General features: G+C 37.7%; 1 protein-coding gene across 1 annotated transcript in view; it reads right to left on the bottom strand.

The window, feature by feature from the left end:
* Positions 1-27,922, bottom strand: part of Pgi (glucose-6-phosphate isomerase) — a 251,466-nt gene that overhangs the window by 133,310 nt on the left and 90,234 nt on the right. The window contains exon 6 of the mRNA XM_090381526.1: positions 5,168-5,239. Coding sequence (XP_090237652.1) covers positions 5,168-5,239 — 72 coding nt within the window. The remainder of the gene's footprint in view (positions 1-5,167; positions 5,240-27,922) is intronic.

The raw sequence follows: 27,922 nt of genomic DNA, 5'->3' as shown, positions 1-27,922 counted from the left end.
CTTATGAAGGAGGCGTCAATCAATTTTACCAAAAAGATTTGGGAATGCAACACATTTCAATTAAACAATTGGTTCCTTGCATCCTCACTGATAACAGAGAGTGACCAGTTTTCATGTCAGGGTCCTGTCAAAGTGCTACTGCTGACCCATACTATGTTACTACTATCATTAATGGAGATTAATCAGGAGCGCACAGCCATGACACAATGACACAGAAACAAAGGCTTAGTCCTCTCAATGGAAGACTGTCTTCTGAGGCTCAAAAAAAAAAAAAAAAAAAAAAAAAAATCATGAAAATCTTGATCAAAAATGAATCAGATCAGAATTATCATATTTTCTGACTCATAGGGAATCATTCATTCATTATGAATTTGTCCTGCATGGACAAACATAACCAGGAATACTATAAAACACTTCTAGGGTAATTGTGTTGTTCAGAGAAAAAATGGCTAGAAAAGTTGGCTTCAGGGAAATGGCACTTGCTTCAGATAGTTTCAGGGAATTGGAACTAACAATGCTCCTGCATACTCTGCACTCTCTCCACTCAAAACTGTCTTGTGAAACACTCAATCACTGTAATCCACCATCCATTAATCATTGGATTTAGCTCCCTGTAATTTTTTTTGTTACCCTCAAGCTTAAAGCTCCCTCGAAAGATCATAGATATGCAATTCCAAAAGAAGCCTATATCACACATGCTTCTAGAAATTGCAGAAGCATTGGAATCAGTATATACAGCGTTCGGGTGGCTATTTCAAAGGAGTTCCATCCAACTAGCCAGAGCTTCATCATTTCTAAAATATTAATTCACTCTCTCTTAACTGATATTTTGGAAATGAACTCTGTTTTTCAGGGGGTATCAGAATGTTAAAGGAATGAGCCACTGAAGACCAAGACAGGTTTAAAAACCACATCTGAATGGTTGAAGGACAACTCCTTGTAAAAAGGACATACTATTAATTCAAAAACAAAATACTGTAAAGAGAGTAGCATTTTCCTAAGCTGATTTCTTTTTTATAATCTAGACTCATTGTTCCATAAACATTGACAACTTTTAACAAGATCTGGCAGTACTGAAGTCCGTTCCTCAAGCCATTCGTAAACCACATTGATATTATTTTTGTCGTTGAAATGTGGGATATCTGGGATACTATTTTAGTGAGTGGCTTATGTTTATGAGAACAGAGTTGATGTTTGATTGCAGATCATCATCCGTTCTCAGTACTTACTGGGGTTAGAACAAAAGTTATAAAAAGGCCAAGAAACTAAATTAAGCTTCTATATAATGCTTGATTGATTAGTTTTCTTGAAGATGAGGTTGCCATGCAGCTCTGTTGGTTTAATGTTCCCATTATTAAGGATATTTCAAACCACTGAGGGAGTGCATACTCTGTTGGTGACTTGGCCTAAGGCAATTTCAACTTTATTTGCTTGCTACTAATTAAAGTCTCCCATTATGACTGTGTGAGCAAATCTTCCCATCTGTTGTTTAATTTATTGCATGCTATCTTTAATCTTGTCAAGTGATTCATTATTTACTGGAGGAGGTTGGTACACAAGAATGATGAGTATGCTACCTGTTCTCAGAACTACAGAAATCCTCCAACTTTAGGAAAGAAGATTTATATGCATGAGCAGATAGTAAGCCTAGTTAATGCTTGGCAGAGAGGGAGATTTAACTGGAACAGTAAAAGTTGATTACTACCGAGTTGGCACCATTATTTCAATGCCTGCTTTTTAGGCTCTTGTTCATACTATTTTACAAGGATTACATAAAACAGTATGAACAACTATCACATTAAATGAATGCACGCATGGAATTTAACTGTAATCTGTGTAACCTTAGGAGGAGAACACTGTGCTCCTTGAGGAAGGTTTCTACAGGTGTGGGCCATGAGACAAAGTCATTTCCTTTACTTGTTATTATAATTCCTTAGGAAGTATATTTACTATTTTGCATTAGGTAGCAACTTTGACAGATGTCGCAGCTGTTTTTTATGCGAAAAGCCCGAGCCATTTTTTTTTTTTTTTTTTTTTTTTAATCTATATGAACTCTCTCCACTTTATTTTGTTAATGCCATCTCTTTCTATGTGATCTTATGATAAATATTTGTCCTGACTGAAGAGTGGGCTTGCTCATGGAATCATGTAAAGGTGAATCTGTATCAGTAAAATATTGCTGAAGAAAACTTGAAATCCTTAGTTGGATGTAAAATGTTTTTTTTGTGTATTTTTTATTTAAACTCAAATGGCCAATTTTAGTTCCCACTCTAAGTCATTATATTTATTGTTTGAATTCCTCATTATGTGTCAGAAGTTTTGTTTTTATTGCAGTTGTAGTTTTTATTAGTACATCTAGTTTTTTAGGTCATATATCTGTTATGGAGTTTAGATGCATCAGCAACTTAGGCCATATTGCACCATATATACGTTATTGCATATATATGGCATAAATTGCATGTTCTGTGGTCAATTTTCCTGTTTGCTGGATGAAAAACCCAAGTTTTTGGGAGAAAAACCATGCTACCTTTGCCTGAGACCAACTAATTCAGTCACATTGTGAAAAAGGGCTCAAAAATTCAGTCATGTCATCAATGGGATTGAGCTCAGGTCTTTTCCACAGTGATTCTACCAACTGTAGCACAGTTGGTAGAATCACTGTGCTACCTGTCCTGTGAAGGCTTTGGTTATATGTGAAGATAGGTATGCTTGCTGAAACTCATTTCCAGTAATGGAGTTTGGCAGGGCCAATGCTCTTGATGAAGAACAGTCATGAAATGATTTTAAGGATAAAATACCTTCATTCTTATTTAAGCTGTTCAACAATTCCAACATTATCTGTGCATTTTTTAAAACAGATGTCAGCAACATTATTTTATATAATTTGCCTTCCCTGATTAATCTGATTTCCCTGTAGGTATGGTGTTATATTAACTTAACTATCCATGGTTTTAGTTATGCTGTGTAGATCAGCATTTGATCACTTTTGTCACCCACTGTATTTAATGTTATATTTGGAGAGATTAACTGTAATTTTCAGTAAGAAATGTGATTATTTTTGTCTCCTACTCTCTCTTCTCACTAATATTTTGGTTGACACATCTGACAGGGCAATTTCGGCAAAAGATTTTCTTGCATTTGGAAGAGATAATATTTTTTGAACTGTTTACATACATTTGTTACAAATGTGTTTGTATTCCTTTGTTGCCATGTATACAAAATCTCAATCATCTGATAAAGTTGAAAAATACATTCCAAACATCTTAGGATTGTAATAAGAAAATTTGTGAAAAAGTATTAAAATCAAATGTGTGTAAGGTGAAAGTAGCATCATTTCTATGCTGTAATGACCTCCTGTTTCTTGACTTTGATCCACTAGTGAAACCATATGTTTGTTTGTTTGTTATTTGGTTTTTAGGAGCATTAGCAACTAAGGCCATATTGCTCCGGGATATGCGGTGGTCATTCCCTGACCTTTCCGCATCCTCCGTATTTGGTGGTGAGGGGCTCGAACCCCGGTCTAATCAAGAAGCCTGTGCTACGCACTGCTGCTCCTTCCCACCTGGCTATGGAGGCGCCAGTGAAACCATATGCCACTCTTGCAAGATCAGTATAGAAGAGTGTATATAAATAAAATATCCTGCCATTCTGAGAGGCCTGAACAGAATCAGATATTTGACTATCAGTTTACTGGAAGAAAGTTGGAAAGAAATCATTTGGAGAAAAAAAACGTACACACACACGCGCGCACAAGGATGTAGCTTTCTGCCATAATGCATACATGTGTTTTTAAAAGGAAATAGAAAACAGGAACTAATTCTGGTATTGGAGTTGTTTTTGATTAGCATCACGGTAAGATCAAGGGAAAGAAATCATTTGGAGGAAAAAAAACGCACACACACCCACACGCACGCAAGGATGTAGCTTTCTGCCATAATGCATACATGTATTTTTAAAAGGAAATAGAAAACAGGAACTAATTCTGGTATTGGAGTTGTTTTTGATTAGCATCACGGTAAGATCAAGGGAAAGAAATCATTTGGAGGAAAAAAAACGCACACACACCCACACGCACGCAAGGATGTAGCTTTCTGCCATAATGCATACATGTGTTTTTAAAAGGAAATAGAAAACAGGAACTAATTCTGGTATTGGAGTTGTTTTTGATTATCATCACGGTAAGGTCAATAAACACCAATGTTATGGTTTCTTTGTGTGCAGAATTAAAAACATGGGAATTATCTGTAAGAAAAGCTGTACACTCTGCTGAAGACAGATATCCCACCTCACTTTTAAAAACATCAGTGAGTTCTTCATATTAATAGAATTTAAACCTAAACCTTTCCAAATGAACAGCAAGTGGCTAACTACAATTCTGGTATAAAGATGCTAACTCAGTTGAATGAGTTTGGCAAGAATGCCTTTCTTGTTTGTGGCTTTAGCATTATAATTTAGTTTGAGAAGGATGCTGCTACTTGGTGGTTTTCCATAGAATCTACATTTCTATAATAAATATTATGATAATTTATTTAGTATTAACTAAATCGCTATATCATCCTGAGACCATACATAGGCTAGTTTTTAAGTGCAGAAAGAAAAAAATAAACCAAATTATTATTATGTTAAAATTAATATTACATATACAAAACTTCTAACAGTAATTATCCACTAGAAGTCTTGTATATGTAATATTAATTTTAACATAATAGTAATTTGATTTATTCTCTTTTCTTTCTGCCCTTAAAAAACAGCCTATGTATTGTCTGAGGATGGGTTCTGGCACGGTTCCTGAAACGTTACCTTAATGTATAGTGATAATTAAAGAAATCTAGGTTTAGTGTTACAATTACTGTACTTCAGCTAAATTTGCTAATATAAAGTTTAATATTCACTGTCTACTATTTAAAAGTACATCTCCCCTTTTTTAGAAATGATTATTGCAGCAGCAGCATTATATTATTAAATTTTAATGTATTTTTTTAAGTGAGGGCATAATTAATATGTATTATTACATCTTTTTAAATAAAAGGTTAATCACTGTATAAAAACTGAATATCAATATTAACTTTTGTAATGGTAATGTCTCACTCCCTTATTCCCAAATTCAAAAATTAAATCAATAAAAAATTAAATATTTAATTCAACAATTACAATAAATGGCACTTACATCTTTTGCTTTTTCTAGAAACCATTCCTTGGCTGATTCTGCATTGGTAATTGTTTCTTGAGTTGTAAATGTCTGTACATATAAAAACGAGAATAACAATGATAACAATAATTAAACAATGAATAACGATGGTAACAATATTAAACAATGAATAACAATGATACTTAGTACAAAAATTAGTCCTTTTTTTCCGAAAATTATTTAAAAAAATAAAAAGAATAAAGTATGCCACTATTTAGCACAAGCATAAAGGCATTACGAATAATTTTAATTGTTAATCACTATTAACCCACATTTCAGTTGATATTTATTGCTGTACAGGTTATCTTCCTAGTGACCAGTGTCTTATACCTCACATTAATTAGTTCATGTACTCACAGAATTATGTACTAAAGACTAATCACATGATTAGTCTTTAGTACATGAAAGACTAATCACATTATTGCATAAAGTATGCTCTTTCAAAATACTGAAGCTTGCCAAAGATAATTATTATTATTACTTAACTGTTATTATGCAAACCATCTGAGAACAATTCTGCCAGCTTAAGCCCTATACAGGTAAAGGTATCATATTTTCAAATCTCAAAATGGGGATACTGAACACAAAATTGGAATGCTCAAGAAAATAAGGCTGGTCTAGTAGACAGTCCCAGCTCATCTGACAATTCTTTTCTTTGCAACCGATGTAAGGAACATATCAGTCTGAAACTAGAACTTAGTGTGTTACTAGAACTTGGGTCACTGAAGAAAAGAGTGCTTGCCCTAGAAACAAATGTTACTGGCAGTTCATCAGGGACTCGGGTATCTCATGACCTGCCAAGGGATGCATACCTGATTTAAGTCCCAGAAAAGAACAGTCAAGTGCAGACTGTTCTGGTTGAAGGTGATCTAGTTTTATTGGGAGACTCTGTTGTCAGGGAAAAGGATAACATTTTTTGTAATAAAGATAGGGGGTCCAGAACCAGAGAAAGAAGCAACAATCAATGAAGTTACCAAGAGATTGTCAGATTTTACGGGAGATAAAGAGAGCTTTATTATTCATGTGGAGACTAACGATATTAAACTTACCTGACCTAAATATCTGAGATATTAAGCACACAACCTGACCATCTGTTGGAGAAATATGGGATTATGCTGAAAAACTTAGGTCAGAACGTGTATGTGTCTGCAATTCTACCCAGACACAATAGGCGGGACTACAGGCTGCAAGGTTGTGGATTAACTCAAAACTTGAGGGAATCAGCAAGGCTCTGTGGGGGGGGGGGATTTTTTTCAGTGTGGCCCACATTAGTAGGAATCTATTTTGTAGAGATGGTATTCATTTGAACAAAGGAGGTGCAAGGATTTTTGCCAGTATCACTGAGGATACCCTAAGGGTTCAGGGAAACTGCTAATTTAGATTCGCATTTATCTGATGATGTCTGGTCAAAGTAATGCTTGCACTCATCTCATGAATTCTTGTTTGTTGCCACAACAGCCAGTGTTGATTAGATGTTCTGAGGGTAGCAAATGTTTCAAATGAGAGGGAAGATATAGCTTTGGATATAACCATAACTTCAAGGGGGTGTGTCAGGGTAGTAAACTATAGAAGATTACTTAGTCTGAACTGTGTCTACAGTAATGTCAAGAGTGTTATTAAACATTGAGGAAAGACAGATGTAGAATAGATGTGCGGAAGCTTGCCTTTAGCCAGCGGGTAGTTGGTTGGTGGAACAGACTTCCATTCTTTGTTGTGGAAGTTGATAGCCTAAATAAATTTGAGGCTTAGCTGGACAGATGTTTAGAAAGAACGGAGGGGTGAAATGGGAGCTTTTTTTTTTTTTTTTTTTTGGCTAATGCTGCATAAGCGTGCTTTCTTGCATCATATACCTCTACTAATGCTAATAAAAGGGCTGAATTCTGGTTACAACAACAACAAATGCTGATATAATAGGGATAACAGAAATGTGGTGCCACCCGGAAATTGGTGATGACTAGTTCCACTACGGCATGTATAAAGTATTTAGGAAAGATAGGGAAGATAAAGGGGTGATGACTCTTATCAAAAAGCACCCCGAGTGCAAACACAGCTTTTGCTGAGTCTGAAGTTATGTCTGCCAGCATAGAATCTGTGTGATGTGAGTCAGTCAGAAGCAAAAGGAACAATGAGAGTGACAGTAATCTACAGACCAGAAGATTGTGAAGAGTATGCGGGGAGAGTCTACAAGCAGATGGAATGGGCAAGCAAATACAAATATCTTATTACAAGTGACTTCAATCTGCCCCAGATTAATGAGAATTTGTGGAAGGGAAACGCCAAGGGGGAAAATTTTTTAAAATAAACTAGATGATTATTATCTGTACCAGCATGTTAGAATATTTTCAAGAATATTTTCACTAGGGGTGAAAATATTCTTGACCTCATCATTACTCATGAATCATATGACAACATAGGGCTTAAAGTACAGGATCTATTTTCAGGTAGTGATCACACAATCATCAGCTGGAAGATGAAGAAAGATGTTGCAATAGTTAAAGGTAAAAGCACAGGTTTTAACTTCAGAAGAGGGGACTTGGACAGTTTAAGGTGGTAATATAGCATCTGTGAACTGGGTGGATTGTCGAGGGATGGTGAATACATTTGAATTATGGAATACTTTTAAAGCAAAAATCACAGAAGCCATGAATTTAATAAAATTCATGGCTTCTGTGAATTTAATAATACCTTTAATAAAATATTGCAGGAGGAGAAGGAGGAGGAGGATGCCGAAATGGGTAACTATGGAGCTGGCTGGTAGGCAGAGCAGAAAAAGATAGAATGGGACAGTTACAGAGTGATGAAAAGTATTGAAGCCTATAACAGGTACAAGTTGATCTGTAATAGTACCTCAAATAATGTCAGGGAGGCCGAGGCTGTGTAAACATTGCCTTGGCTAAAAGAGCAAAGAATGGGGAGAAGGAGTTTTTCGTGTATGTGAATTACAAGGAAGAAAAAAAAAAAGCGAATCAGATTGGACCCTTGTGCACTGGGTGTGGGAAAGCCTTAGACAAGCAGGGCTGATGTTGTTGATAAATTGAACAGACACTTTGCATCAGTCTTTACTGACAAAAGACCCTTCATGCTGAGATGTGCCACATGAAATTAATGATGTTGTAATTACAGATGACTGTTTATTAGAAAAACTCTTAAAAACAAAGGCAAGTAAGGCTCATGGAGTTGACGGCATATACCCTGTAGTTTTGAGGGAGAGGCAAGGGAGTGTATTGAACCACTCAGGTTAATCAACTCAGGAGAGATTCCTACAGATTGGAGAAGTGCCAGTGTATTGCCAATACATAAAAGGGGTTCTAAGAGTGAAGTTGGCAACTACAGACCAGTTAGTCTGACTTCAGCGGTAGGAATAATCTTCGAGGTAGTTATTAAGAGTGCCATCCAGGGATATTTAGATAGAAAGCATTTTGAAGGACACACAACATGGCTTTGTTAAAGGGACATTGTTTAACTAACTTAGTAGGCTATTTTGATTCAGATCCTCATGAGCTGGATTTAGGGAACAATTTCAACATAGTTTATTTGGATTTTAGCAAAGCATTTGACTTTGTCCCTCATGAGAGGTTACTGTATAAGCCTGAACAGGTTGGATTACTGGTAAGATTCTAAGATGGATTGCTGGGTGGCTGCAATCCACCCAGAAATTCTTCAGATTGGTGTAATGTCAGGAGTGGGGTCCATTAAGGATCAGTTCTTGGGTCACTATTGTTTCTCATTTTCATAAATAAGATCTATGAAGGGGTAGAAGGTGTGTTGTCAAAATTTGTAGATGCTATAAAGATTGGCAGAGTCATTAATGATCAGTGCTCCTTCAGAATGACTTGAACAGACTTCAAAGATGGTAAGGCAAGTGGCAGCTATGTTTTAATGCTGCTAAATTCAAGGTATACACTTGGTGGGGTTGAATTAAAAACAGTGGGGGAAGAAAGGGATCTGGGAGTTACAATACAGGCAGATATGAAGTTGTCTGAATAGTGTAAACAAGCAGCCAGGAAAAGCCTATGGTGTCCTATCAATGATTTATTGAAAGCCATCCTGTAGAGATAGGGAGATCATAATCTCACTATATAAGGCAATTGTAAGAGTGCATTTGGAATACTGTGTTTAAGTATGGAAACCTCATCTGAATAAGACATTGAGCTTTTTGAAAGGGTCCAAAGACAGGCAACTTGAATAGAAAGATCGGCAGAAGAATGACTGTATGAGGAAAGATTCCGATTATGTGGGCTACCAGGCCCTAAGAGGTGACCTGATTGAGGTTTATATGGCTCAGAGAGGGACTGGTAAATAAATGAAGGTGGAATTCTCGCTATTATACAGAATTCCAGAACCATGAGTCATAAATTCAAATTCCAGAGCTTGAGGTTTGTTTGTTGTTTATATGCTTTATGGCACAAGAGCAAGGCCATAATGCAACTTAGATTATAAGAACTTTTCCTTTAGCCAGTGAGTAATAGACAGCTGGAACAAGTTGCCTTTGCAGGTAGGTTGAGGCTGACAATTTGAATAAATTCAAAGTTAGCATTTCTTGAAAAAAAAATTTTAAGGGTCAGGAGATAGCAAGATTTTAATTCTTGCAGTACCTGTACCTTGTAAGGATGGAAATTTAAATTTAAGTCCTGCTGCAATATTCGTTATGCACTCCTACTGGACAAGTCCAATGACAGTGAATACAAACATGCACAATGCTCTGAGTTCTGTATGAGATCAGTCCTGACAGCTTCAATATTTTCTGGGCATAAAAGAGCTTCTTATTCCATTCAGAGGCTTCTTTTTGAGAGGAGAACTCGTTTTTTTTCAAAAATACTCGTCAGATACTCAAGCTTAAAGTGAGCGTGAAATAAACATTGAGTGACCCAATAACTGCCATTGTTTTCGTAAAATGTCTTGATGGCAAAAGCACATTGTGCACTAGTCCATTGTTGTGTGGATACTAAATGGTATCATGTGACAAGAGTATGTTGGGTGATGCAATCCCCCACCACACCACTGCTTAGAAAACCAGTTTTCAAAATCACCAATCTCCTTGCCCCACTCTGTAATTAAATTTTTTTTTTTTTTTGGTATTTGTGGGCGCATAGGCTTCTGTGGCCATAATGCACCTCCCAAGGTTTTTGCAGTACTTTGATCCAAGCCCAAGGCGGGAATCGAACCCGCAACCTTTGGGTCGCCAGGCAGGAACTTTACCCACCTGGCTAGCCCGGTCGGCATAATTTAAAATGAGAAGGACTCATCTTTAAGACAGCATATAAGGCTCTGAGAGGGATTAGTAAATGAATGAAGGGGGAATTCACTGTTATATAGAATTCCAGAACTATGAGTCAAATTCAAATTACAGAGCTTGAGGTTTAGATTAGATTGTAGGTTTGTTTATATGCTGTATTCATATTATTGTATGATATTTGAAATTGTTCATTCATTAAGTTACTAAAATTTCAGCATATCTTTCAATGGAGACAATTTTGGTCACAGGGCACCATCATTTTAGTATTTTTGGAATCAATGGACCGATTTATTTTAGAATCTACAACTTTTGCTCCAGAGGTAATTTTTTTTTTTTTTTTTTTTGGCCAGTATTATTGTTTTTAAGGCTCTGTTGTCCCTGAAGAAGAAATTTGTTCTAAGAGAAAACAGAAATCCACTGCTTAAGAAGCAAATCTGAATTTCTGGAAAGGAAATAAGATTAAGCTAGCTTGTATCAGTTTGAACTCAATTAGACTGCTATAACTGAGAGTTTTGTACAGTTAAATGTACAAAATGCATGAGTGCCAGATCTTGTATACACTGCCCTCAAAGACACATTTTAATTAATTTTTCTTATACAGGTACTCCTGACTTATGTAACACTCGACTTGCAGAAATACAACTTTATGTTAGTTTTTGCCAGCCAGTGCAAACTTAAAATGTGGAAACATATTTTGCATCCGTAAGAATAAATGGAAGTATCATGAAAATATTGTAATGTGAACCCAATAGCACATTTTTTTTTGGTAATTCGTTCCAGACTGCAGAAGTTGAAATTTTCGCTATATAACTAAACTATTTACCGTATTTCCCCATGTATAAGACGCACCTTAATTTTGGGGCCCGAAATTTGAAAAAAAAAAAAAAAAACTTATTTCATAAAGTTATTGAACTCAAGTTTTATTCATCATAAAATTCATAAAATTCCTCATCACTGTCAAAACTCCCATCCATTAGCTTGTCCTCATCTGTGTCTGATGAAGAATCACTGTCTTCATATATTGCCTCGTCCTCAGTTCCATCTATGGCATTTGAAATGCCACACTTCTTAAATGACTTGACAACAATCTCAATCTTGATATTATCCAGGATCTTTTCACCTAGGTACAAACTTCTGCTATAGTTGGTTTCTTCACTCTTCCTGCTGGTGTCAAATTGTCCCAGAAGACTTCATCCATTGGTTCCATCCGTCTCTCATGGCAGCGTTGAAGGGTTTGTTAATGCTGACATCAAGTGGTTGGAGATGGGATGTCAAGCCTCCAAGTATGAAGGCAAGTTTTGTTTTTTGCTCTGCAGCAATCTTCTTTGTGTTTTTTTGTTATGTGTGCCCTGAACTGATCAAGCAACAATAGGGCAGGTTTGCATAAGAGCCCACTTGGTCTCCTGCTCCAAACTTTCTCAAACCAGATCTTCATCCCATCCTGATCCATCCAACCCTTGTCATGAATTTGAAAATCAGCATAGGAGGCAGCTTGGTTCCGTCGGCACAACAAGCTAGAACAACTGTATAATGGCTCTTTTCATGTCCACTTGTCTTCACAGTTATAATTTTCACCCCCTTCCTATCAACAGTTCTGTTGATAGGAAGGGGGTGAAATTGAAGGGGGACACATCGGGACTAGTGTATTTTGGCCCGATTAAGCAGCTGCCCCAATTATCCGAAGTTTCATGTAAATAGTTAAAAATACAATGTACCCCCTTTACAATTGATTCACTGTACAATCAAATCACTTTACAATGAACTCAACATAGTAAAGTGCCGTTCACTATGTGCAGTAAGCGGCGGTCAATGGGATCACGTTTGTGAATTGAATTTTAATTCTATTAAACAGCGATTCTAATTAGTGAAAGTAGGAGGAATATTATCCACAGGCTATAAAAGCAAAGCACAATTTTACCACAATTTTAAGCACAATTTTACCCTTTATTACCTTAATTAAAAAAATTAAATGATACCTGAAAACTGGAAGAATATACGTGATAATTGGAATAATTAATATGTACTGTAATATGTACATACGAACTAGTTGACATTTGTGGATAGGGGTTAAAATTTAAAACAGTAAAAAGATAAGCAATCAATAACAAAGAACTCGGCACACAAAATTGCAAGTAACACAATATGTGCAAGTGAGAACGGAATAACGAGTTACAAAGCTTTAAAAATAGGAATGAAGAGAAGATTCTGAAAATTAATTTTTTTATATGATTGAAGATTTCATGGAAGTGTAAACACGTTTCACCATAATAACCCACAGAATTCCAGCTGTTGGTGTTATCGCAAATTCAGTAAGATCGAGTTTACTGTCCATTTATGATAGATTTCACTAACAGAAAAGCCCAATAAACAGGTGACTGCTAATTGTTTTTATTGCTTTATGGTTGTGACCTCCAGAATTTCGACCGAACCACGTGGTACCATCAGAGACAATCATTGGGTAACTCCAGTGCTGCGGTCTCCTGCCCCAATTAAACAGCATGCTGTCCCAATTAAGCGAAGTAAACCCTGGCTATTTTCTCGACTGGTTTCTGTTTTTTAAGATTTGCTCCAAATAAACGGCTGCCCCGATTAACCAGTGGCCCAAATAACCGGAATCCTCTGTATATATAAAAAAGCGGGTCTTTTTTTTATGTTGTATATGTGGCCAACGTAGCCCAGTAAGTTACTTTATTTCTTGAGAATCCGTGTGACAAGCCGTCACACACGTGTGGCCACATACGTGTGATGCTAATATGGCATACATATGAAGGTTGTTTGTGATTAGTTTACTGCGAGCACTGCAATAAAACTAATTACAATAAAATAAAATAAACTCTCAAACGTCGAAATAAGTTTGTCAGTATTGTTGGAGATTTTATGAAAACAAGTTTGTTAGTGCGCTGTATTATCCATCATATTGTGTTGTGTTGTGTTTGCCGCAAGTTTGTACAAGTGTGTTGTAAAAAAAAAAAAAAAAATCTAAAAAGGAATTCCTAAAAGATAATTACTAAAATAAGAGGAACTGGGAGAAATTGCTTGAATTTACAATTAAGCAGAGTTAAACTACTTACAGACACACCGCTGAGTTTTTTCAGAAGTTATGGACAATGTATGGTGTTTGCACTTTACACCACAAGAGGTACTTCCTTTATGCATTGGAACCATGGCTGGGGCTAACTGTGAGCAGGTTATGACAATAAATGCAGTAAAACAAGTGGGAATGGCTTCCCAGTGTTTACTAGTTCACGTCAACAGCTGTTGACTCTAGACATGGGGAAACTCAAACACTGATTGCAAAAACACTCTAGAAATGTTCTTACATTATCATTAAAGGAAATTAATATGTCCATGTCACAGTTCTGTTTTACAAGATAATCCTTAAGTTGGGCCACCCAGATTTTTTGCTACAAAACCAGAAATGAAGAAATAAGAACGGAAATTTTGATTTACTTGATATATTTATCTGAACAAATCAAAAATGTACTAAAAATTTATTTAATTACTAATATAATCACTTGATCTTTACATTACATTGTAATCAAGGTACATTACACTACAGATCAGGTGATTACATGAATACTTCCAAAGCTTCAGTGCCACCAGTAAGGTGCTGAAACTGTGGAAGTATGGGAAGTAGAACCATACTTTTGGAAGGAGAGTTCACTACATTCTTCATCATTTAACTGCTTAAAGATAGCAATATCAAGTATAACCTATGAAAAATGTTTTGTCCACAATATTCCTAACTGCAGTAAGCTGCTTGCTTACTATTGGACTCTTTAAAATTTGTGACCACCTTCAGTTCATACAGATAAAACTTCATTTTCTTAAAATTATTCTTTTGGTATTTAAAAGGCAAAAGTTGTCTAAGGGACTTATGGTTGGTTATTTGGTTTTTAGGAGCATTAGCAACTAAGGCCATATTGCTCCGGGAATATGCAGTGGTCATTCCCTGACCTTTCCGCACCCTCCGTATTTGGTGGTGACGGGCTCGAACCCCGGTCTAATCAAGAAGCGTGTGCTACACACTGCTGCTCCTTCCCACCTGGCTATGGAGGCGCCCTAAGGGACTTATGATGAATTCTTTGCAAACACATTTTTTCACTTTTTTAGTGCATTCCACTGAAACATTAGGCCTACTGTAATTTCAAAGGCCATTCAGTTTTCTCTCTCTTGCTAAATTTCCTTACCAACTTTTAAAATGTTCTTCTCTTCTGATAACTGTCTCACACAAAACTCATGTTAATGTTGTTTCTACATAAAAGAATATAAATTTCATTTAAAATTTTATTGATTTAAAAATCTTGCAGGAACAAAATAATGCTGTGCTCACTTTAATGCCTATTGTATACACATAGACATACATCTGCATAAATTGCATGTGGCAACAGCTGTATTTCATTTCATTTTCAATGATTGTACCTGGGACATCATATTTCATGTTCCTGTTTCATTTCATGTTTATGTAATTCTGATAATTTATATTCTGGGTGGCCCAACTGAAGAATCACTCCATATGCCGTGAATTAGGGTTGAATTTGAAAGTGCCTGCAATTCTGCCCACGATAGGAGGGAGTATATGATGAGAGCCCTGTCGATCAATTCGGCCCTGAAAAGATTGTGCAAGGCTCAAGAGGTAGAATTTTTTTCAGACTGGTCTGTACTTGTTAACAGGAGAGATTGCTTCTACAGGGATGGGATACACTTAAATAGAAAGGGTTTGAATGTTTGTTGATGCTATCGAGGCAGTGATAGGTGGGTCGGAAAACTGCTAGATTGGGGGGGATACAAGGACTAACAGATTAACAGTAGCCACTGGCAGAAGTGAAAGTGATTCTTGCACTGCTTCTACTGGAATGAGCCGCAGCCTGGAAAATAAGATGCAGGATATTTCAGAGACTGCTGGGAATCATTGGGGTACAAATGAACACATAGGTTGTGTTAGGGTAGCTAATAAAAAGAACAGATGCATGTATACTTGGGTGTACACCAATGCTAGGAGTTTAGTAAATAAATTTGATGAATTTGAGGTATTGCTCAAAACATCAAAGGCAGATATTGTGGGGATTTCAGAGACGTGGTGTCACACAGATATAAGGAATGCAGAACTGGAATTTGGGGAATACAATGTCTACAGAAAGGATAGACAGGATAGGAAGGGAGGAGGGGTTATGCTATTAGTTAAGAAATACATAAAATCCAAGGAAGTGAAGCCAGTCGACATTGCTGGACAGTGCAGTGTCGAGTCAGTTTGGTGTGACAAGCAATGGGAAATCAAAATTGAGAGTAGGAGTGTGCTATAGGCCTAATGACTCTGATGAGTATAATAAGAAACTGAACAGGGAAATAGAGTGGGCCAGTAAATGAGAGAGTCTTATAATGGGGATTTTAATTTCCCAGATATTGACTGGAATTTGAGGGCTGGTCACTCACACACTAGCAAGGCTTTTGTGGATTTATTGGATGATTGTTTTCTACATCAGCATGTTTGGGAGGCAACTAGAGGGAGTAATACTCTTGATTTGATTATCAGTAGTGATTCTTCATGCATTAAGAATCTGCAGGTAAATGAACCACTAGGTGGCAGTGATCACAGTGTGCTGAAGTGGGATTTACTCAAAGAGGTAACTACCATTAGGGGTAAAGGGAAGGGTTATTGCTTTCGTAAAGGGTAAAGAAAAACAGCAAAGAGTTCTTTACTTATGTAAACTCTAGAAGGAAGGGGATGAATCAGATTGGTCCACTTGATATCGATGGGTCAACTGTTGATGATCCTGCTCAGGTAGCTAACAAACTAAATGAATATTTCGCATTGACATTCACACATGAGGAGTTATTCAGCGAGGGGAATGCCAGAAGTGTATTCAGCTCTGGCAGTAAGCTACAGAATCTTGTAATAAATGAGAGTAAAGTGGAGGAGAAATTGTTGAAGATAAATACAAGAAAGGCACCTGGGGTGGATGGGATCTATCCAGTTATATTAAAGGAGGCAGAAAAGGAAGTAAGCAAACCCTTAGCCATAATTATGAGAGCTTCCTTGGACTCAGGGGAGGTACCCATGGACTGGAGATGTGCAAATGTGACTGCAATTCACAAAGGAGGATCAAAGGGCGACACAAGTAATTATAGACCTGTTAGTTTAACTTCTGTTCCTGGAAAATTAATGGAGGCACTGGTTAAAGAAGCACTGCAGGATCATCTAGACAAGACTTCAGTTATAGCTCAGACACAGCATGGTTTTGTTAAGGAGAAGTCTTGCCTGACCAATTTGATTGGATACTATGATGCAGTCACAAAAGAACTGGATGCAGGGAATAACTTTGATACTATATACTTGCCTTTCTAAGATCCAAGTATATAGTAACTTTGATACTATATACTTGGATCTTAGAAAGGCTTTTGATACTGTTGCACATGGAAGACTGCTGCACAAATTGGAGCAGTGTGGCATTGGAGGCAAATTGCTGCTATGGATAAAGGGGTGGTTGAGGGGGAGAAGACAGAGAGTGGTAATCAATGGACATTGCTCTTCGTGGACTAATGTTATTAGTGGAGTCTCTCAGGGTTCAGTATTGGGTCCATTATTGTTTTCTGTATTTATAAATGATATTGATGATGGTATATCATGCTTAATGTCCAAGTTTGCAGACGATACGAAGGTTGGCAGGGTTGTCAAGGACACTACTGACACTATGCTACTGGAACAGGATCTGGAAAGGTTGAGCAGATGGGCTGAGAGGTGGCAAATGAAGTTTAACATTGACAAATGTAAAGCACTACATATGGGGAAACAGCAACCCCAGAGCAACGTATCAACTCTGTGGTACTACACTGACAGTGGTAGAGAATGAAGTTTTCTGAGCAGTGCAGATGGGCTGCAAGAGTAGCTCATGGTGTACTGTCGATGATATATAGGAATTTTTCTAGCAGGGATAAGGAGGTGATTATTCCCTTGTATAAGGCAATGGTCAGGTCACACTTAGAGTACTGTATACAGGACTGGAGGCCTCATTTCAAGAAGGATGTAGAGATGCTGGAACGAGTACAGAGAAGGGCAACAACATTAGTGAATGGAACAAAGGGGTGCTCTTAGAAAGAAAGGCTTAAGTTTTGCAAATTACAGTGTCTGGGGACTGGGCACCAGCGAGGTGATCTGATAGAGGTGTATAAAGCCTTGAATGGTTTGAGCATGCTCAATGCTGATGGGATTCTTCCTCTTGCTCAGAATAATCACCTGAGAGGGCATAAATTCAAATTGAGAAAAGACAGATGTAGGATAGACGTGAGGAAATTTGCCTTTAGCCAGCGGATGTTTGGTTGGTGGAATAGACTTCCATCCCTTGTCGTGGAAGTTGATAGCCTAAATAAGTTTAGGGCTCAGCTGGACAGGTATTTCGAACGAACAGAGGGGTGAAGTGGAAGTGGTTATTTTTTATTTATTTATTTATTTTATTTTATTTTTTTTTTTGGCCGATGCTGCTTTCTTTCTTGCTTGCTTGCTTTCTTGCATCAAATGCCTCTGCTAATGCTAATATAATTAACATGGCTTTCAAAGTCTTGATGATAAGTTTCACCTACTCATTCAATCATACACTAATAGTTTTTCATAAAATTTCATGATTGTCCTGTACTCATGCAGGGTCATAGCCCTCTCTTTTATTTATTTATTTTTTTTTGGTAGTTGTTGGCGTATAGGCTTCTGTGGCCATAATGCAGCTCCCAAGGTTTTTGCAGTACTTTGATCCAAGCCCGAGGCGGGAATCGAACCCGCGACCTTTGGGTTGCCAGGCAGGCACTTTACCCACCCGGCTAGCCCGGTCGGCCCTCTCTTTTATCCTAGCACTCCCAAATTAAATATAAAACTGATAACCAAGTTATAATTACTAAGGGGCCACCAATTTTAACAGAATGTACAATTACACAAGTTTCTTTAAATGTCAGTTGTCATGTGTTTATTTCTTTCTAATGTTATTTTGTAAATATTCTTCAGAAGTAAGTCTAATAGTGAAATGTATGCACGAACATTAATGAGCCGTTTCAGAAGATATCCTGGATATCAAGCCTGTGCATAATGAAAGAAAGCCAAAACTGAGCAAATAACCTTAAGATTTAGGCTAGCTATCTTTAGTAGTTTTGTGTTATAAAAGAGTAAGGTGTATCAGTAATTTACATTTTAAGAAACAGACAACACCACACAGGATGGGATGCAGTGTTTTCCTCCTGCTGTAGTCAAGTCCACTACAGCAGAATGGAGGTTGTGCTTTTTCAAGTCAGTTATAGCAGAAAGTTAAGTCCTGTTTGATGTGACATTAAAAAATAAGTTGTCAAATTTAATACTAGCATGAAAGATGTTACTAACTCAAGATTTCAAGTATAGGAAATCACTAAAGCATTTTTTTCCCCTCAAGGGATGGGCTGTGTATGGCCACTAGGTCAAAGGTTGCTGACCCCTTGTTTTGTTCCACTATTTTTCAAACATAACTAAAGGTTTAAAGTAAGTAGGTTCATACCCATGTTTTAGAAAATCCATCAGCTGAATGAGAGATTACAAATAATGTAAGCTAAAAATTTAGAACCCTTAATTTTTTTTGTACATCTACGAGGATGTGATCATTTGATTTGTGGACTGGTGCAAGATTTTAAATTTACTGCGCGAACATTCGATAACTACCACAAGAGGCATTCTCCTTGCTGGCTACTGAGCAGACTGTGTGCACATGCCAGTACCTGTGCTGCATGAAGAGACTTTTTTAGCCGTGCCACTAAGAATCGCTTTGACGCAAGCATCATGTCAGAAGAAGAAATGCCAGAAGAGCAAGCAGGCTTCAGAAGGGGTAGAGGAACCAGAGATCAGAGCTTAAACCTACGACTGATTATTGAAAAATGCAAAGAATTCAATGTTCCAGTCGTTTTGTGTTTTATAGATTATTCAAAAGCATTTCATTGTGTTCAACATGAGAAACTATGGGAAACAATGAATATTATGGGTTTCCCAATCCACATAATTCAGCTGATTAAGCTACTGTACCAGGAACAGGAAGGAACTGTGTGAGTGAACATGGGAAACACGGACTTTTACACAATAGGTAACAGTGTCAGGCAGGGCTGTATTTTGTCACCTCGCCTTTTTAATCTTTATGCCAAAGATATCATGTGTGAAGCTTTGGAAGATTTAGAGACTGGCATCAAAACTGGAGGACTGAAGATAAACAACCTTCGTTATGCATATGATACTGTGCTAATTTGTAATTCTAAGGATCATCTTAAAGAAACTCTGAGCAGAGTATGCGAAGCAAGTAAGAAAAAAGGATTGTTTCTGAATGCATGTAAAACTAAAATTATGGTGATTGGTGATAACCTCGGTTCCAGTAAAGTGAAGCTTAATGGGCAAGATATCGAAGAATTTGATTACTTAGGTTCAAGAGTAAATAGAAATAGTGACTGCTCAAACAATGTAAAGAGACGACAGGCAACTGCTAAAACGTTGGTAGCTGATCTTATAAAATTATGGAGAGATCATGATCTGCCCTAAAGACGAAACTGAGAATCATTGATTTGTTAATTTTTCGAGTTGCCACTTATGGATGTGAAGGACGAAATCTGAAAAGAGTTGACAGGAAGAAAATTGAGGCATTTGAAATGTGGTGTTACAGAAGAATACTGCGTATTTCTTACTTGGATCAAAGAACAAATGAGTGGGTATTGAATAAAACTGGCAGGCCTAAAATTCTTCTTCATATCATCAATAAAAGAAAACAAGTTTTTTTGTCATATAGTAAAAAGGGAAAACTTTCTGTTGAAGAATATAATGGAAGGAAACACTGAGGGGAAGAGGTGTAGAGAAAGACTTGCAACTAGGTGGACGGATGGGAATAGTGAACTTCTGAGCACAACACTATATGACGCTGTTCATACAGCACACGATCGATGCAGCTGGAGGAATTTGTTGGTGGCCACAACAGCTTCTCAGGGAGCTATATGACAGGAAGAATCATTTTAAACATACAGATTGAACCGGGATATGTCATTCGTTATTTTCCAGATGGGGCTTAAATGCACCAGAAACAATTAAAACAGATGAATAAAGAACACAGATTGAGTGTCATGGTAGGCCAACAATATATTTAAAGAGAACAAGCAATTCAGTGAGTCTGTTGCAGATTAGCATAGGCATACGATGCAAGAATACAAGCTTATGCAACATCAGCAAAAAAAAAAAAAAACTCCCATTTCACCCTTCCATTCATTCCAAATGCCTGTCCAGCTCAGAATTAAATTTATTTAGGCTACCAACTTACACAACAAAAGATGGAAGTCTGTTCCGCCAATCAACCACCTGCTGGCTAAAGGCAAATTTCCACAGTACTCTAGGTGTGGCCTGACCACTGCCTTGTACAATGGGATAATCACCTCCCTGTCACTGCTAGCAAAATTCCTATATATCATTAACAAGACTCCATGACCTGCTCTGGCAGCCCGTCTGCACTGCTCAGAAAACTTCATATTTGACTGCACAACCCCAGTCTTTTTCACTTTCCTGAAAGTAGTACTACACAGTTGGTAAGTTTCTCTTGGGTTATTGCTACCAATATGCAGTACTTTGCTTCTGTCAATGTTAAACTTCAGTTGCCACTTCTCAGCCCATTTGCCCAACTTGTCTAGATGCAGTTGGAGTAACATAGTCTTTACTGTCGTTAACAACCCTGCCAACCTTTGTATCATCTGCAAACTTGGACATTAATCCTGATATACCTTAAAGTATCATTGATGAATACACAAAACAATATTGGGCCCAGCACCGAAACCTGGGGAACTGCAATAATAACATTTGTCCATGAAGAGCAGTGTCCATTGATTACCACTCTCTGTCGTCTCTCACTCAACTATCCCTTTATCCAAAGTAGCAACTTACCCTTAACGTCATACCTCTCCAACTTGTACAGCAGTCTTACATATGCAACAATATCAAAAGCCTTACTGAAATCCAAGTATATGATATCAAAATTATTTTTGTCATTCAGTTCCTCTGTGACCACATCATAGTATCCAATAAAATTGGTCAGACAAGACCTCGCTTTAACAAACCCATGCTGTGTCTTAATTATTACTGCAGTCTTAGTAGAGGCATACGATGCAAGAAAGCAAGCTTATAAAGCATCAGCCAAAAAAAAAAAAAAAAAAAAAAAAAACTCTCTCCGATTTCACCCTTCACTTCGTTCGAAATACCTATCCAGCCTTAAATTTATTTAGGTGTCAACTTCCACAACAAAAGATGGAAGTCTGTTCCATCAATCAACTACCCGCTGGCTAAAGGCAAATTTCCGCACATATATCCTACAACTCTCATTCCTCAACTTAAATTTATGCCCTCAGGTCATTATTCCGAGCAAAAGAAAGAATCCCATCAGCATTGAACATGCTCAAACCATTCAAGGTGTTATACACATCAATCAGATCACCTCGCAGGTGCCTAGTCTCCAAGCACTGTAATCTGCAAAACTTAAGCCTTTCTTCATAAGAGCAACCCTTTGTTGCATTCACTAACCTTGTTGCCCTTCTCTGTACTCCTTCCAACGTCTCTACATCCTTCTTAAAATGAGGCCTCCAGAACTGTATACAGTACTCAAGGTGTGGCCTGACCATCGCCTTATACAAGGGGATAATCACCTCCTTATCCCTACTAGAAAAATTCCTGTATATAATTGACAAGACACCATGAGCTACTCTTGCAGACCATCTGAACTGCTCAGAAAAATTCATATCTTCCTGTACAATTACCCCCAGGTCCTTTTCATTTTCTACCACTGTAGTGCCACAGAGTTGATACGTTTTTTTTTTTTTTTTGGTAGATGTTGGCACGTAGGCTTCTGTAGCCATAATGTGCCCCCCCCCCACCAAGGTTTTTGCAGTACTCTGCTACACCCGAGGTGGGAATCGAACCTGCAACCTTTGGGTTGCCAGGCAGGCACTTTACCCAGTTGATACGTTACTCTGGGGGTTACTGTTTCCCATATGTAGTACTTTACATTTATCAACATTAAACTTCATTTGCCACCTCTCAGCCCATCTGCTCAACTTTTATAGATCCTGTTGGAGCAGCGTACTGTCATTAGTGTCATTAAAAACCCTGCCAACCTTCACGTCTGCAAACTTGGACATTAAGCCTGATATACCATCATCAATATCATTTATAAATATAGAAAACAACAATGGACCAAACACTGAACCCGGAGGGACTCTACCAATAACATTAGTCCACGAAGAGCAGTGTCCATTGATTACCACTCTCTGTCTTCACCTACTCAACCATCCCTTTATCCACAGCTGATATTTCCTTCCAATGCTGCATTGCTCCAATTTGTGCAGCAGCCTTCCATGTGCAACAGTATCAAAAGCCTTTGTAAGATCCAAATATATGCTATCAAAGTTATTCCCTGCATCCAGTTGCTTTGTGATCGCATCATAGTATCCAATCAAATTGGTCAGACAAGACTTCCCCTTAACAAACCCATGCTGTGTCCGAGCTATAATTCAGGTCTTGTCTAGATGATCCTGCAGTGCTTCTAACTAGTGCCTCCATTAACTTCCCTGGAATAGAAGTTAAAAGAAATTACCTGTGTTGCCCTTTGATCCTCCTTTGTGAATTGGGGTCACATCTGCACATCTCCAGTCCATGGATACTTCTCCTGAGTCCAAGGAAGCTCTCATGATTATAGCTTACCGGATAGACCTCATCCACCTTTCTTATGTTTATCTTCAACAATTTCTCCTCCACTTTCCTCTCAGTTATTACAAAATCATCTAGCTCACTTCCAGAGTTAATTCTCCTCTGGCATTCCATTCCCTGAATAACTCCTCATGTGTGAATGTAGATGCAAAACACTCGTTAATTTGTTAGCCACCTGAGCAGGATCATCAACAGTTGAACCATCGATATCAAATGGACCAAACTGATTCATCCCTTTCCTTTTAGAGTTTACATACCTAAAGAACTCTTTGCTGTTTTTCTTTGCATTCTTTGCCAAAGATTTCTTATAATCTGCCTTTGCCTGCCTAACCTCCTTTGTGACTTGGTTACAGACCAGCTTATATCTATCATAGGCTTCCAATGTCACCCATTAATTTATATGTATCCCATGTATTTTTCTTCTCTGCCATATGTCTCATTAGTTCATCTGACATCCATTTAGGCCTAAACCTTGAACAATATTTCTTATTTGGTATGTAAAGCCCAGTAACTTCCATGATTAATTGTTTGAATGCTTCCCATTTTGAATTTGCTGTTGGTAACATCATCAGTTGGTCCCACCGTATAGAATTTAAATACTGTCTCAGACCTCCGTAGTCAAAAACCCTTCCCTTTACCATTGATGGTAGTTATCTCTTTGAGTAAATCCCACTTCAGCACACTGTGATCACTGCCACCTAGTGGTTCCTTTATCTGCAGATTCTTAATGCATGAAGCATCACTACTGATAATCTGATCAAGGATATTACTCCCTCTAGTTGCCTCCCAAACATGCTGATGTAGAAAACAATCATCGAATAAATCCACAAAAGCCTTGCTAGTGTGAGTGACCAAACCACAAATTCCAGTCAATATCTTAACAAACTTCAGTTGTCTTGTCTAGATGATCCTGCCATGCTTGGTGCCTCTGTAGCCAGGTGGGCAGTAGCAGCAGTGCGTAGTACCCGCTTCTTGATTAGACCAGGGTTCGAGCCCATGACCACCAAATACGGAGAATGCGGAAAGGTCAGGGAATGACCACCGCATATCCCCGGAGCAATATGGCCTTAGTTGCTAATGCTCCTAAAAACCAAATAACAACAATCTGCAATGCTTTTTCAACCAGTGACTCCATTATTTTCCCCGGAACACTAGTTAAACTAACAAGTTTATAGTTACTTGTGTCACCTTTTGAACCCCCTTTGTGAATTGGTGATACATTTCCACACCTCCAGTCCATGGTGACCTCCCCTGAGTCCAAGGAAGCTCTCATAATTATGGTTAAGGGTTTGCTTACTTCCTTTGCTGCCTCCTTTAATATAACTGGATAGATCCCGTCCACCCCAGGTGCCCATTCCTTGTTTAACTCCAACAATTTCTCCTCCACTTTGCTCTCAGTTATTACAAAATCACTTAGCTCCCTGTTAGAGTTTGATGAACTTGTGGCATTCCCCTCGTTGAATAACTCCTTATGTGTGAATGTATATGCAAAATACTCTATCAGTTTATCAGCTAACTGGGCATGAACATCAACAGTTGAACCATTGATATCAAGTGGATCAATCTGGTTCATCCCCTTCCTTCCGGAGTTTACATAAGTAAAGAACTCTTTGCTGTTTTTCTTTGCATCCTTTGCCAAAAGATTTCTTGTAATCAGTCTTCACCTGCCTAACCTCCTTTGTAACTTGGTTACAGACCAGCTTATATCTATCATAGGCTTCTGTGTCACTTGTTAATTTATATGCATCCCATGCATTTTTATTCTCTGCCATGAGCCTCATTAATTCATCTGACATCGATTTAGCCTTGATGGCATTTACATCTTTAATTCCCATATCAGTATTTTGTGATCACTGTCACCCAGTGCTTCCTTTATCTGCAAATTCTTAATGCATGAATATTCATGGCTGGTAATCAGATAAAGAATATTATTCCCTCTGGTTGCCTCCCGAACATGCTGCTCTAGAAAACAATCATCCAATAAATTAAAAAAAGTCTTTCTAGGGTGCGAGTGACCAACTGACAAGTTCCAGTCAATATCTGGAAAGTTAAAATCCCCCATTATAAGACATTCGGATTTACTGGCCCACTATTTCTCTGCACAATTTCTCATTATACCCATCAGATTTGTTAGGCCTTTAACACACACACCTACTCTCATTTTTCCTTTCCCAGTGCTTATGTCACACCAAACAAACTCAACATTACATTGTCCACCAACATCATTGGATACACTCATTGACTCAAGACCTGGTCAGTCTTCCTCCTCCTCAACAACTCCTGAGCAAATTGCAAAAGCCCAGGAAATCTTGGATGAAGACCGGTGGAATTACACTTCTTGAATTAGCTGTTAGAATGTTCATTTCATACGGTTCTGCTCACAATATTGTGAAAGATCACTTGAAAATATCTTAAATCTGTGCCTACTGGATTCCATACAATCAATTTGACTTCAGAACAAAAAGAGCAAATAATAGACATGCAAAGAAATGCTTGATCATTTTTAAAAATAGGGTCAAACACATTTTATATTGAATAGTGACTTGTGATGAAACTAGGAAATTTTCACTATGATCCAGAGAGAAAACAACAGTCAAGAGTGTGGAAGCTACTAGGCTTTTCATACCAACTAAGAAATGTTGTTCAAGGTTTAGGCCTAAATGGATGTCAGATGAACTAATGAGACATGTGGCAGAGAAGAAAAATGCATGGGATACATATAAATTAACATAATCTTAAATTACAGGTGAAAAACCTCATACCTTTGAGTAGGACTGTTAATCTCTCAATACTCAATCGCGAATGAGTATAATATGAATTACCCTCCCCTCTGTATTGTCATACACGAATTAAGTTAAAATAACTATTAATTAAAATAAGCATGTATGATATGAGAGTTGAATACATGCTTATTTTAATTAATAGTTATTTTAACTAGATTCATTTATGATATTAATTTACCCCCATGCACTGGGGGTAAATTAATATTATAATCATTCATGATTGAGTGTTCAGAGATTAACAGTCCTAGTCAAAGGTATGAGGTTTTCACCTATAATTTAAGATTATTATAATAATAATAATAGGATTATTGGGCTTCATAATCCATTTAGATTTGAATATAAATTAACAGGTGACACAGAAGCCTATGACAGATACAAGCTGGTCTGCAGTCAAGTCACAAAGGAGGTTAGGCAGGCAAAGGCAGATTAAGAGAAATCTTTGGCAAGGGATGCAAAGAAAAACAGCAATGAGTTCTTTACTTATGTAAACTCTAGAAGGAAGGAGATGAATCATATTGGTCCACTTGATATTGATGGTTCACCTGTTGATGAACCTGCTCAGGTAGCTAGCAACTGAACGAGTATTTTGCATCTATATTTACACATGGAGTTATTCAGGGAGAAGAATGCCAGAGGTGCATTAAACTCTGGCAATCAGCTAAATGGTTTTGTAATAACTGAGAGCAAATTGGAGCAGAAACTGTTGAAGATAAAACATAAGAAAGGTACCTGGGGTGGATGGGATCTATCCAGTTATAAAGGAGGCAAAAAAGGATGTAAGCAAACCCTTAGTCATAATTGAGAGCTTCTTTGACTCAGGGGAGCTACCCATGGACTGTAGATGTGGAAATGTGACCCCAATTCACAAAGGAGAATCAAAGGGTGACACAAATAATTACCGACCTGTTAGTTTAACTTCTGTTCTGGGGAAATTAATGGAGGCACTGGTCAATGAAGCACAGCAGGATCATCTAGACAAGGCTTCAGTTATAGTTCAGACAGAGCACGGGTTTGTTAAGGGGAAGTCGTCTTACTAATTTGATTGGATACTGTGATGTGGTCACAAAGGAACTGGATGCAAAGGATAATTTTGATATCATATACTTGTATCTTAGGAAGCCTTTTGATACTGTTGCACATGGAAGACTTGTACAAATTGGAGTAGTGTGGCATTGGGGGAAAATTGCTACTATGGATAAAGGGATGGTTGAGTGGGAGAAGACAGAGTGGTAATCAATGGACACTGTTCTTCGTGGACTAATATTATTAGTGGAGTCCCCCAGGGTTCAGTCTTGGATCCATTGTTGTTGTTAGTATATGTTAATGATGGTATATCAGGCTTAACATCAAGTTTGAAGACAATACAAAGGTTGTCAGGGTTGTTAATGACACTAATGATAGTATGCTAATGCAACAGGATCTAGAAAAGTTGAGCAAATGGGCTGAGAGGTGGCAACTGAAGTTTATCATTGACAAATGTAAAGTACTGCATATAGGAAGCAGTAACTACAGAGTAACATATTAACTGTGTGGTACTAAAGTTTACAACTGAAGTTTAACCTTGACAAATGCAAAGTAGTGCATATGGGTAGAAGTAACCCCAGAGAAACGTACCAACTGTGTGGTACTACACTTAAGGTGGTAGAAAATGAAAAAGACCTGGGAGTAATTGTGCAGTCAGATATGAAGTTTTCTGAGCAATGCAGACAGGCTGCCAGGGCAGGTCGTGGGGTTTTGTCAATGATATATAGGAATTTTGCTAGCAGGGAGAAGGAGGTGATTGTCCCTCTGTATAAGATAATGGTCAGACCATGCCTTGAGTACTGTGTACAGGTCTGGAGGCATTTTATTAGGAAGGATGTAGATTTACTTGAGCGTGTACAAAGAAGGGCAACAAGATTGGTGAGGGGAATGAAGGGATCCTCTTACCAAGAAAGGCTTAAGTTCGGCAAATTGCAGTGGCTGGAGACTAGGCACCCGCGCGGTGA

Source organism: Mastigoproctus giganteus, chromosome 9 (genome assembly GCF_048544385.1).
Source record: "Mastigoproctus giganteus isolate SK-2022 chromosome 9, ASM4854438v1, whole genome shotgun sequence".
Lineage (NCBI taxonomy): Eukaryota > Metazoa > Arthropoda > Arachnida > Uropygi > Thelyphonidae > Mastigoproctus > Mastigoproctus giganteus.
The sequence above is the reverse complement of the archived record's forward strand: the minus strand, read 5'-3'. Positions and strand labels throughout refer to the sequence as shown.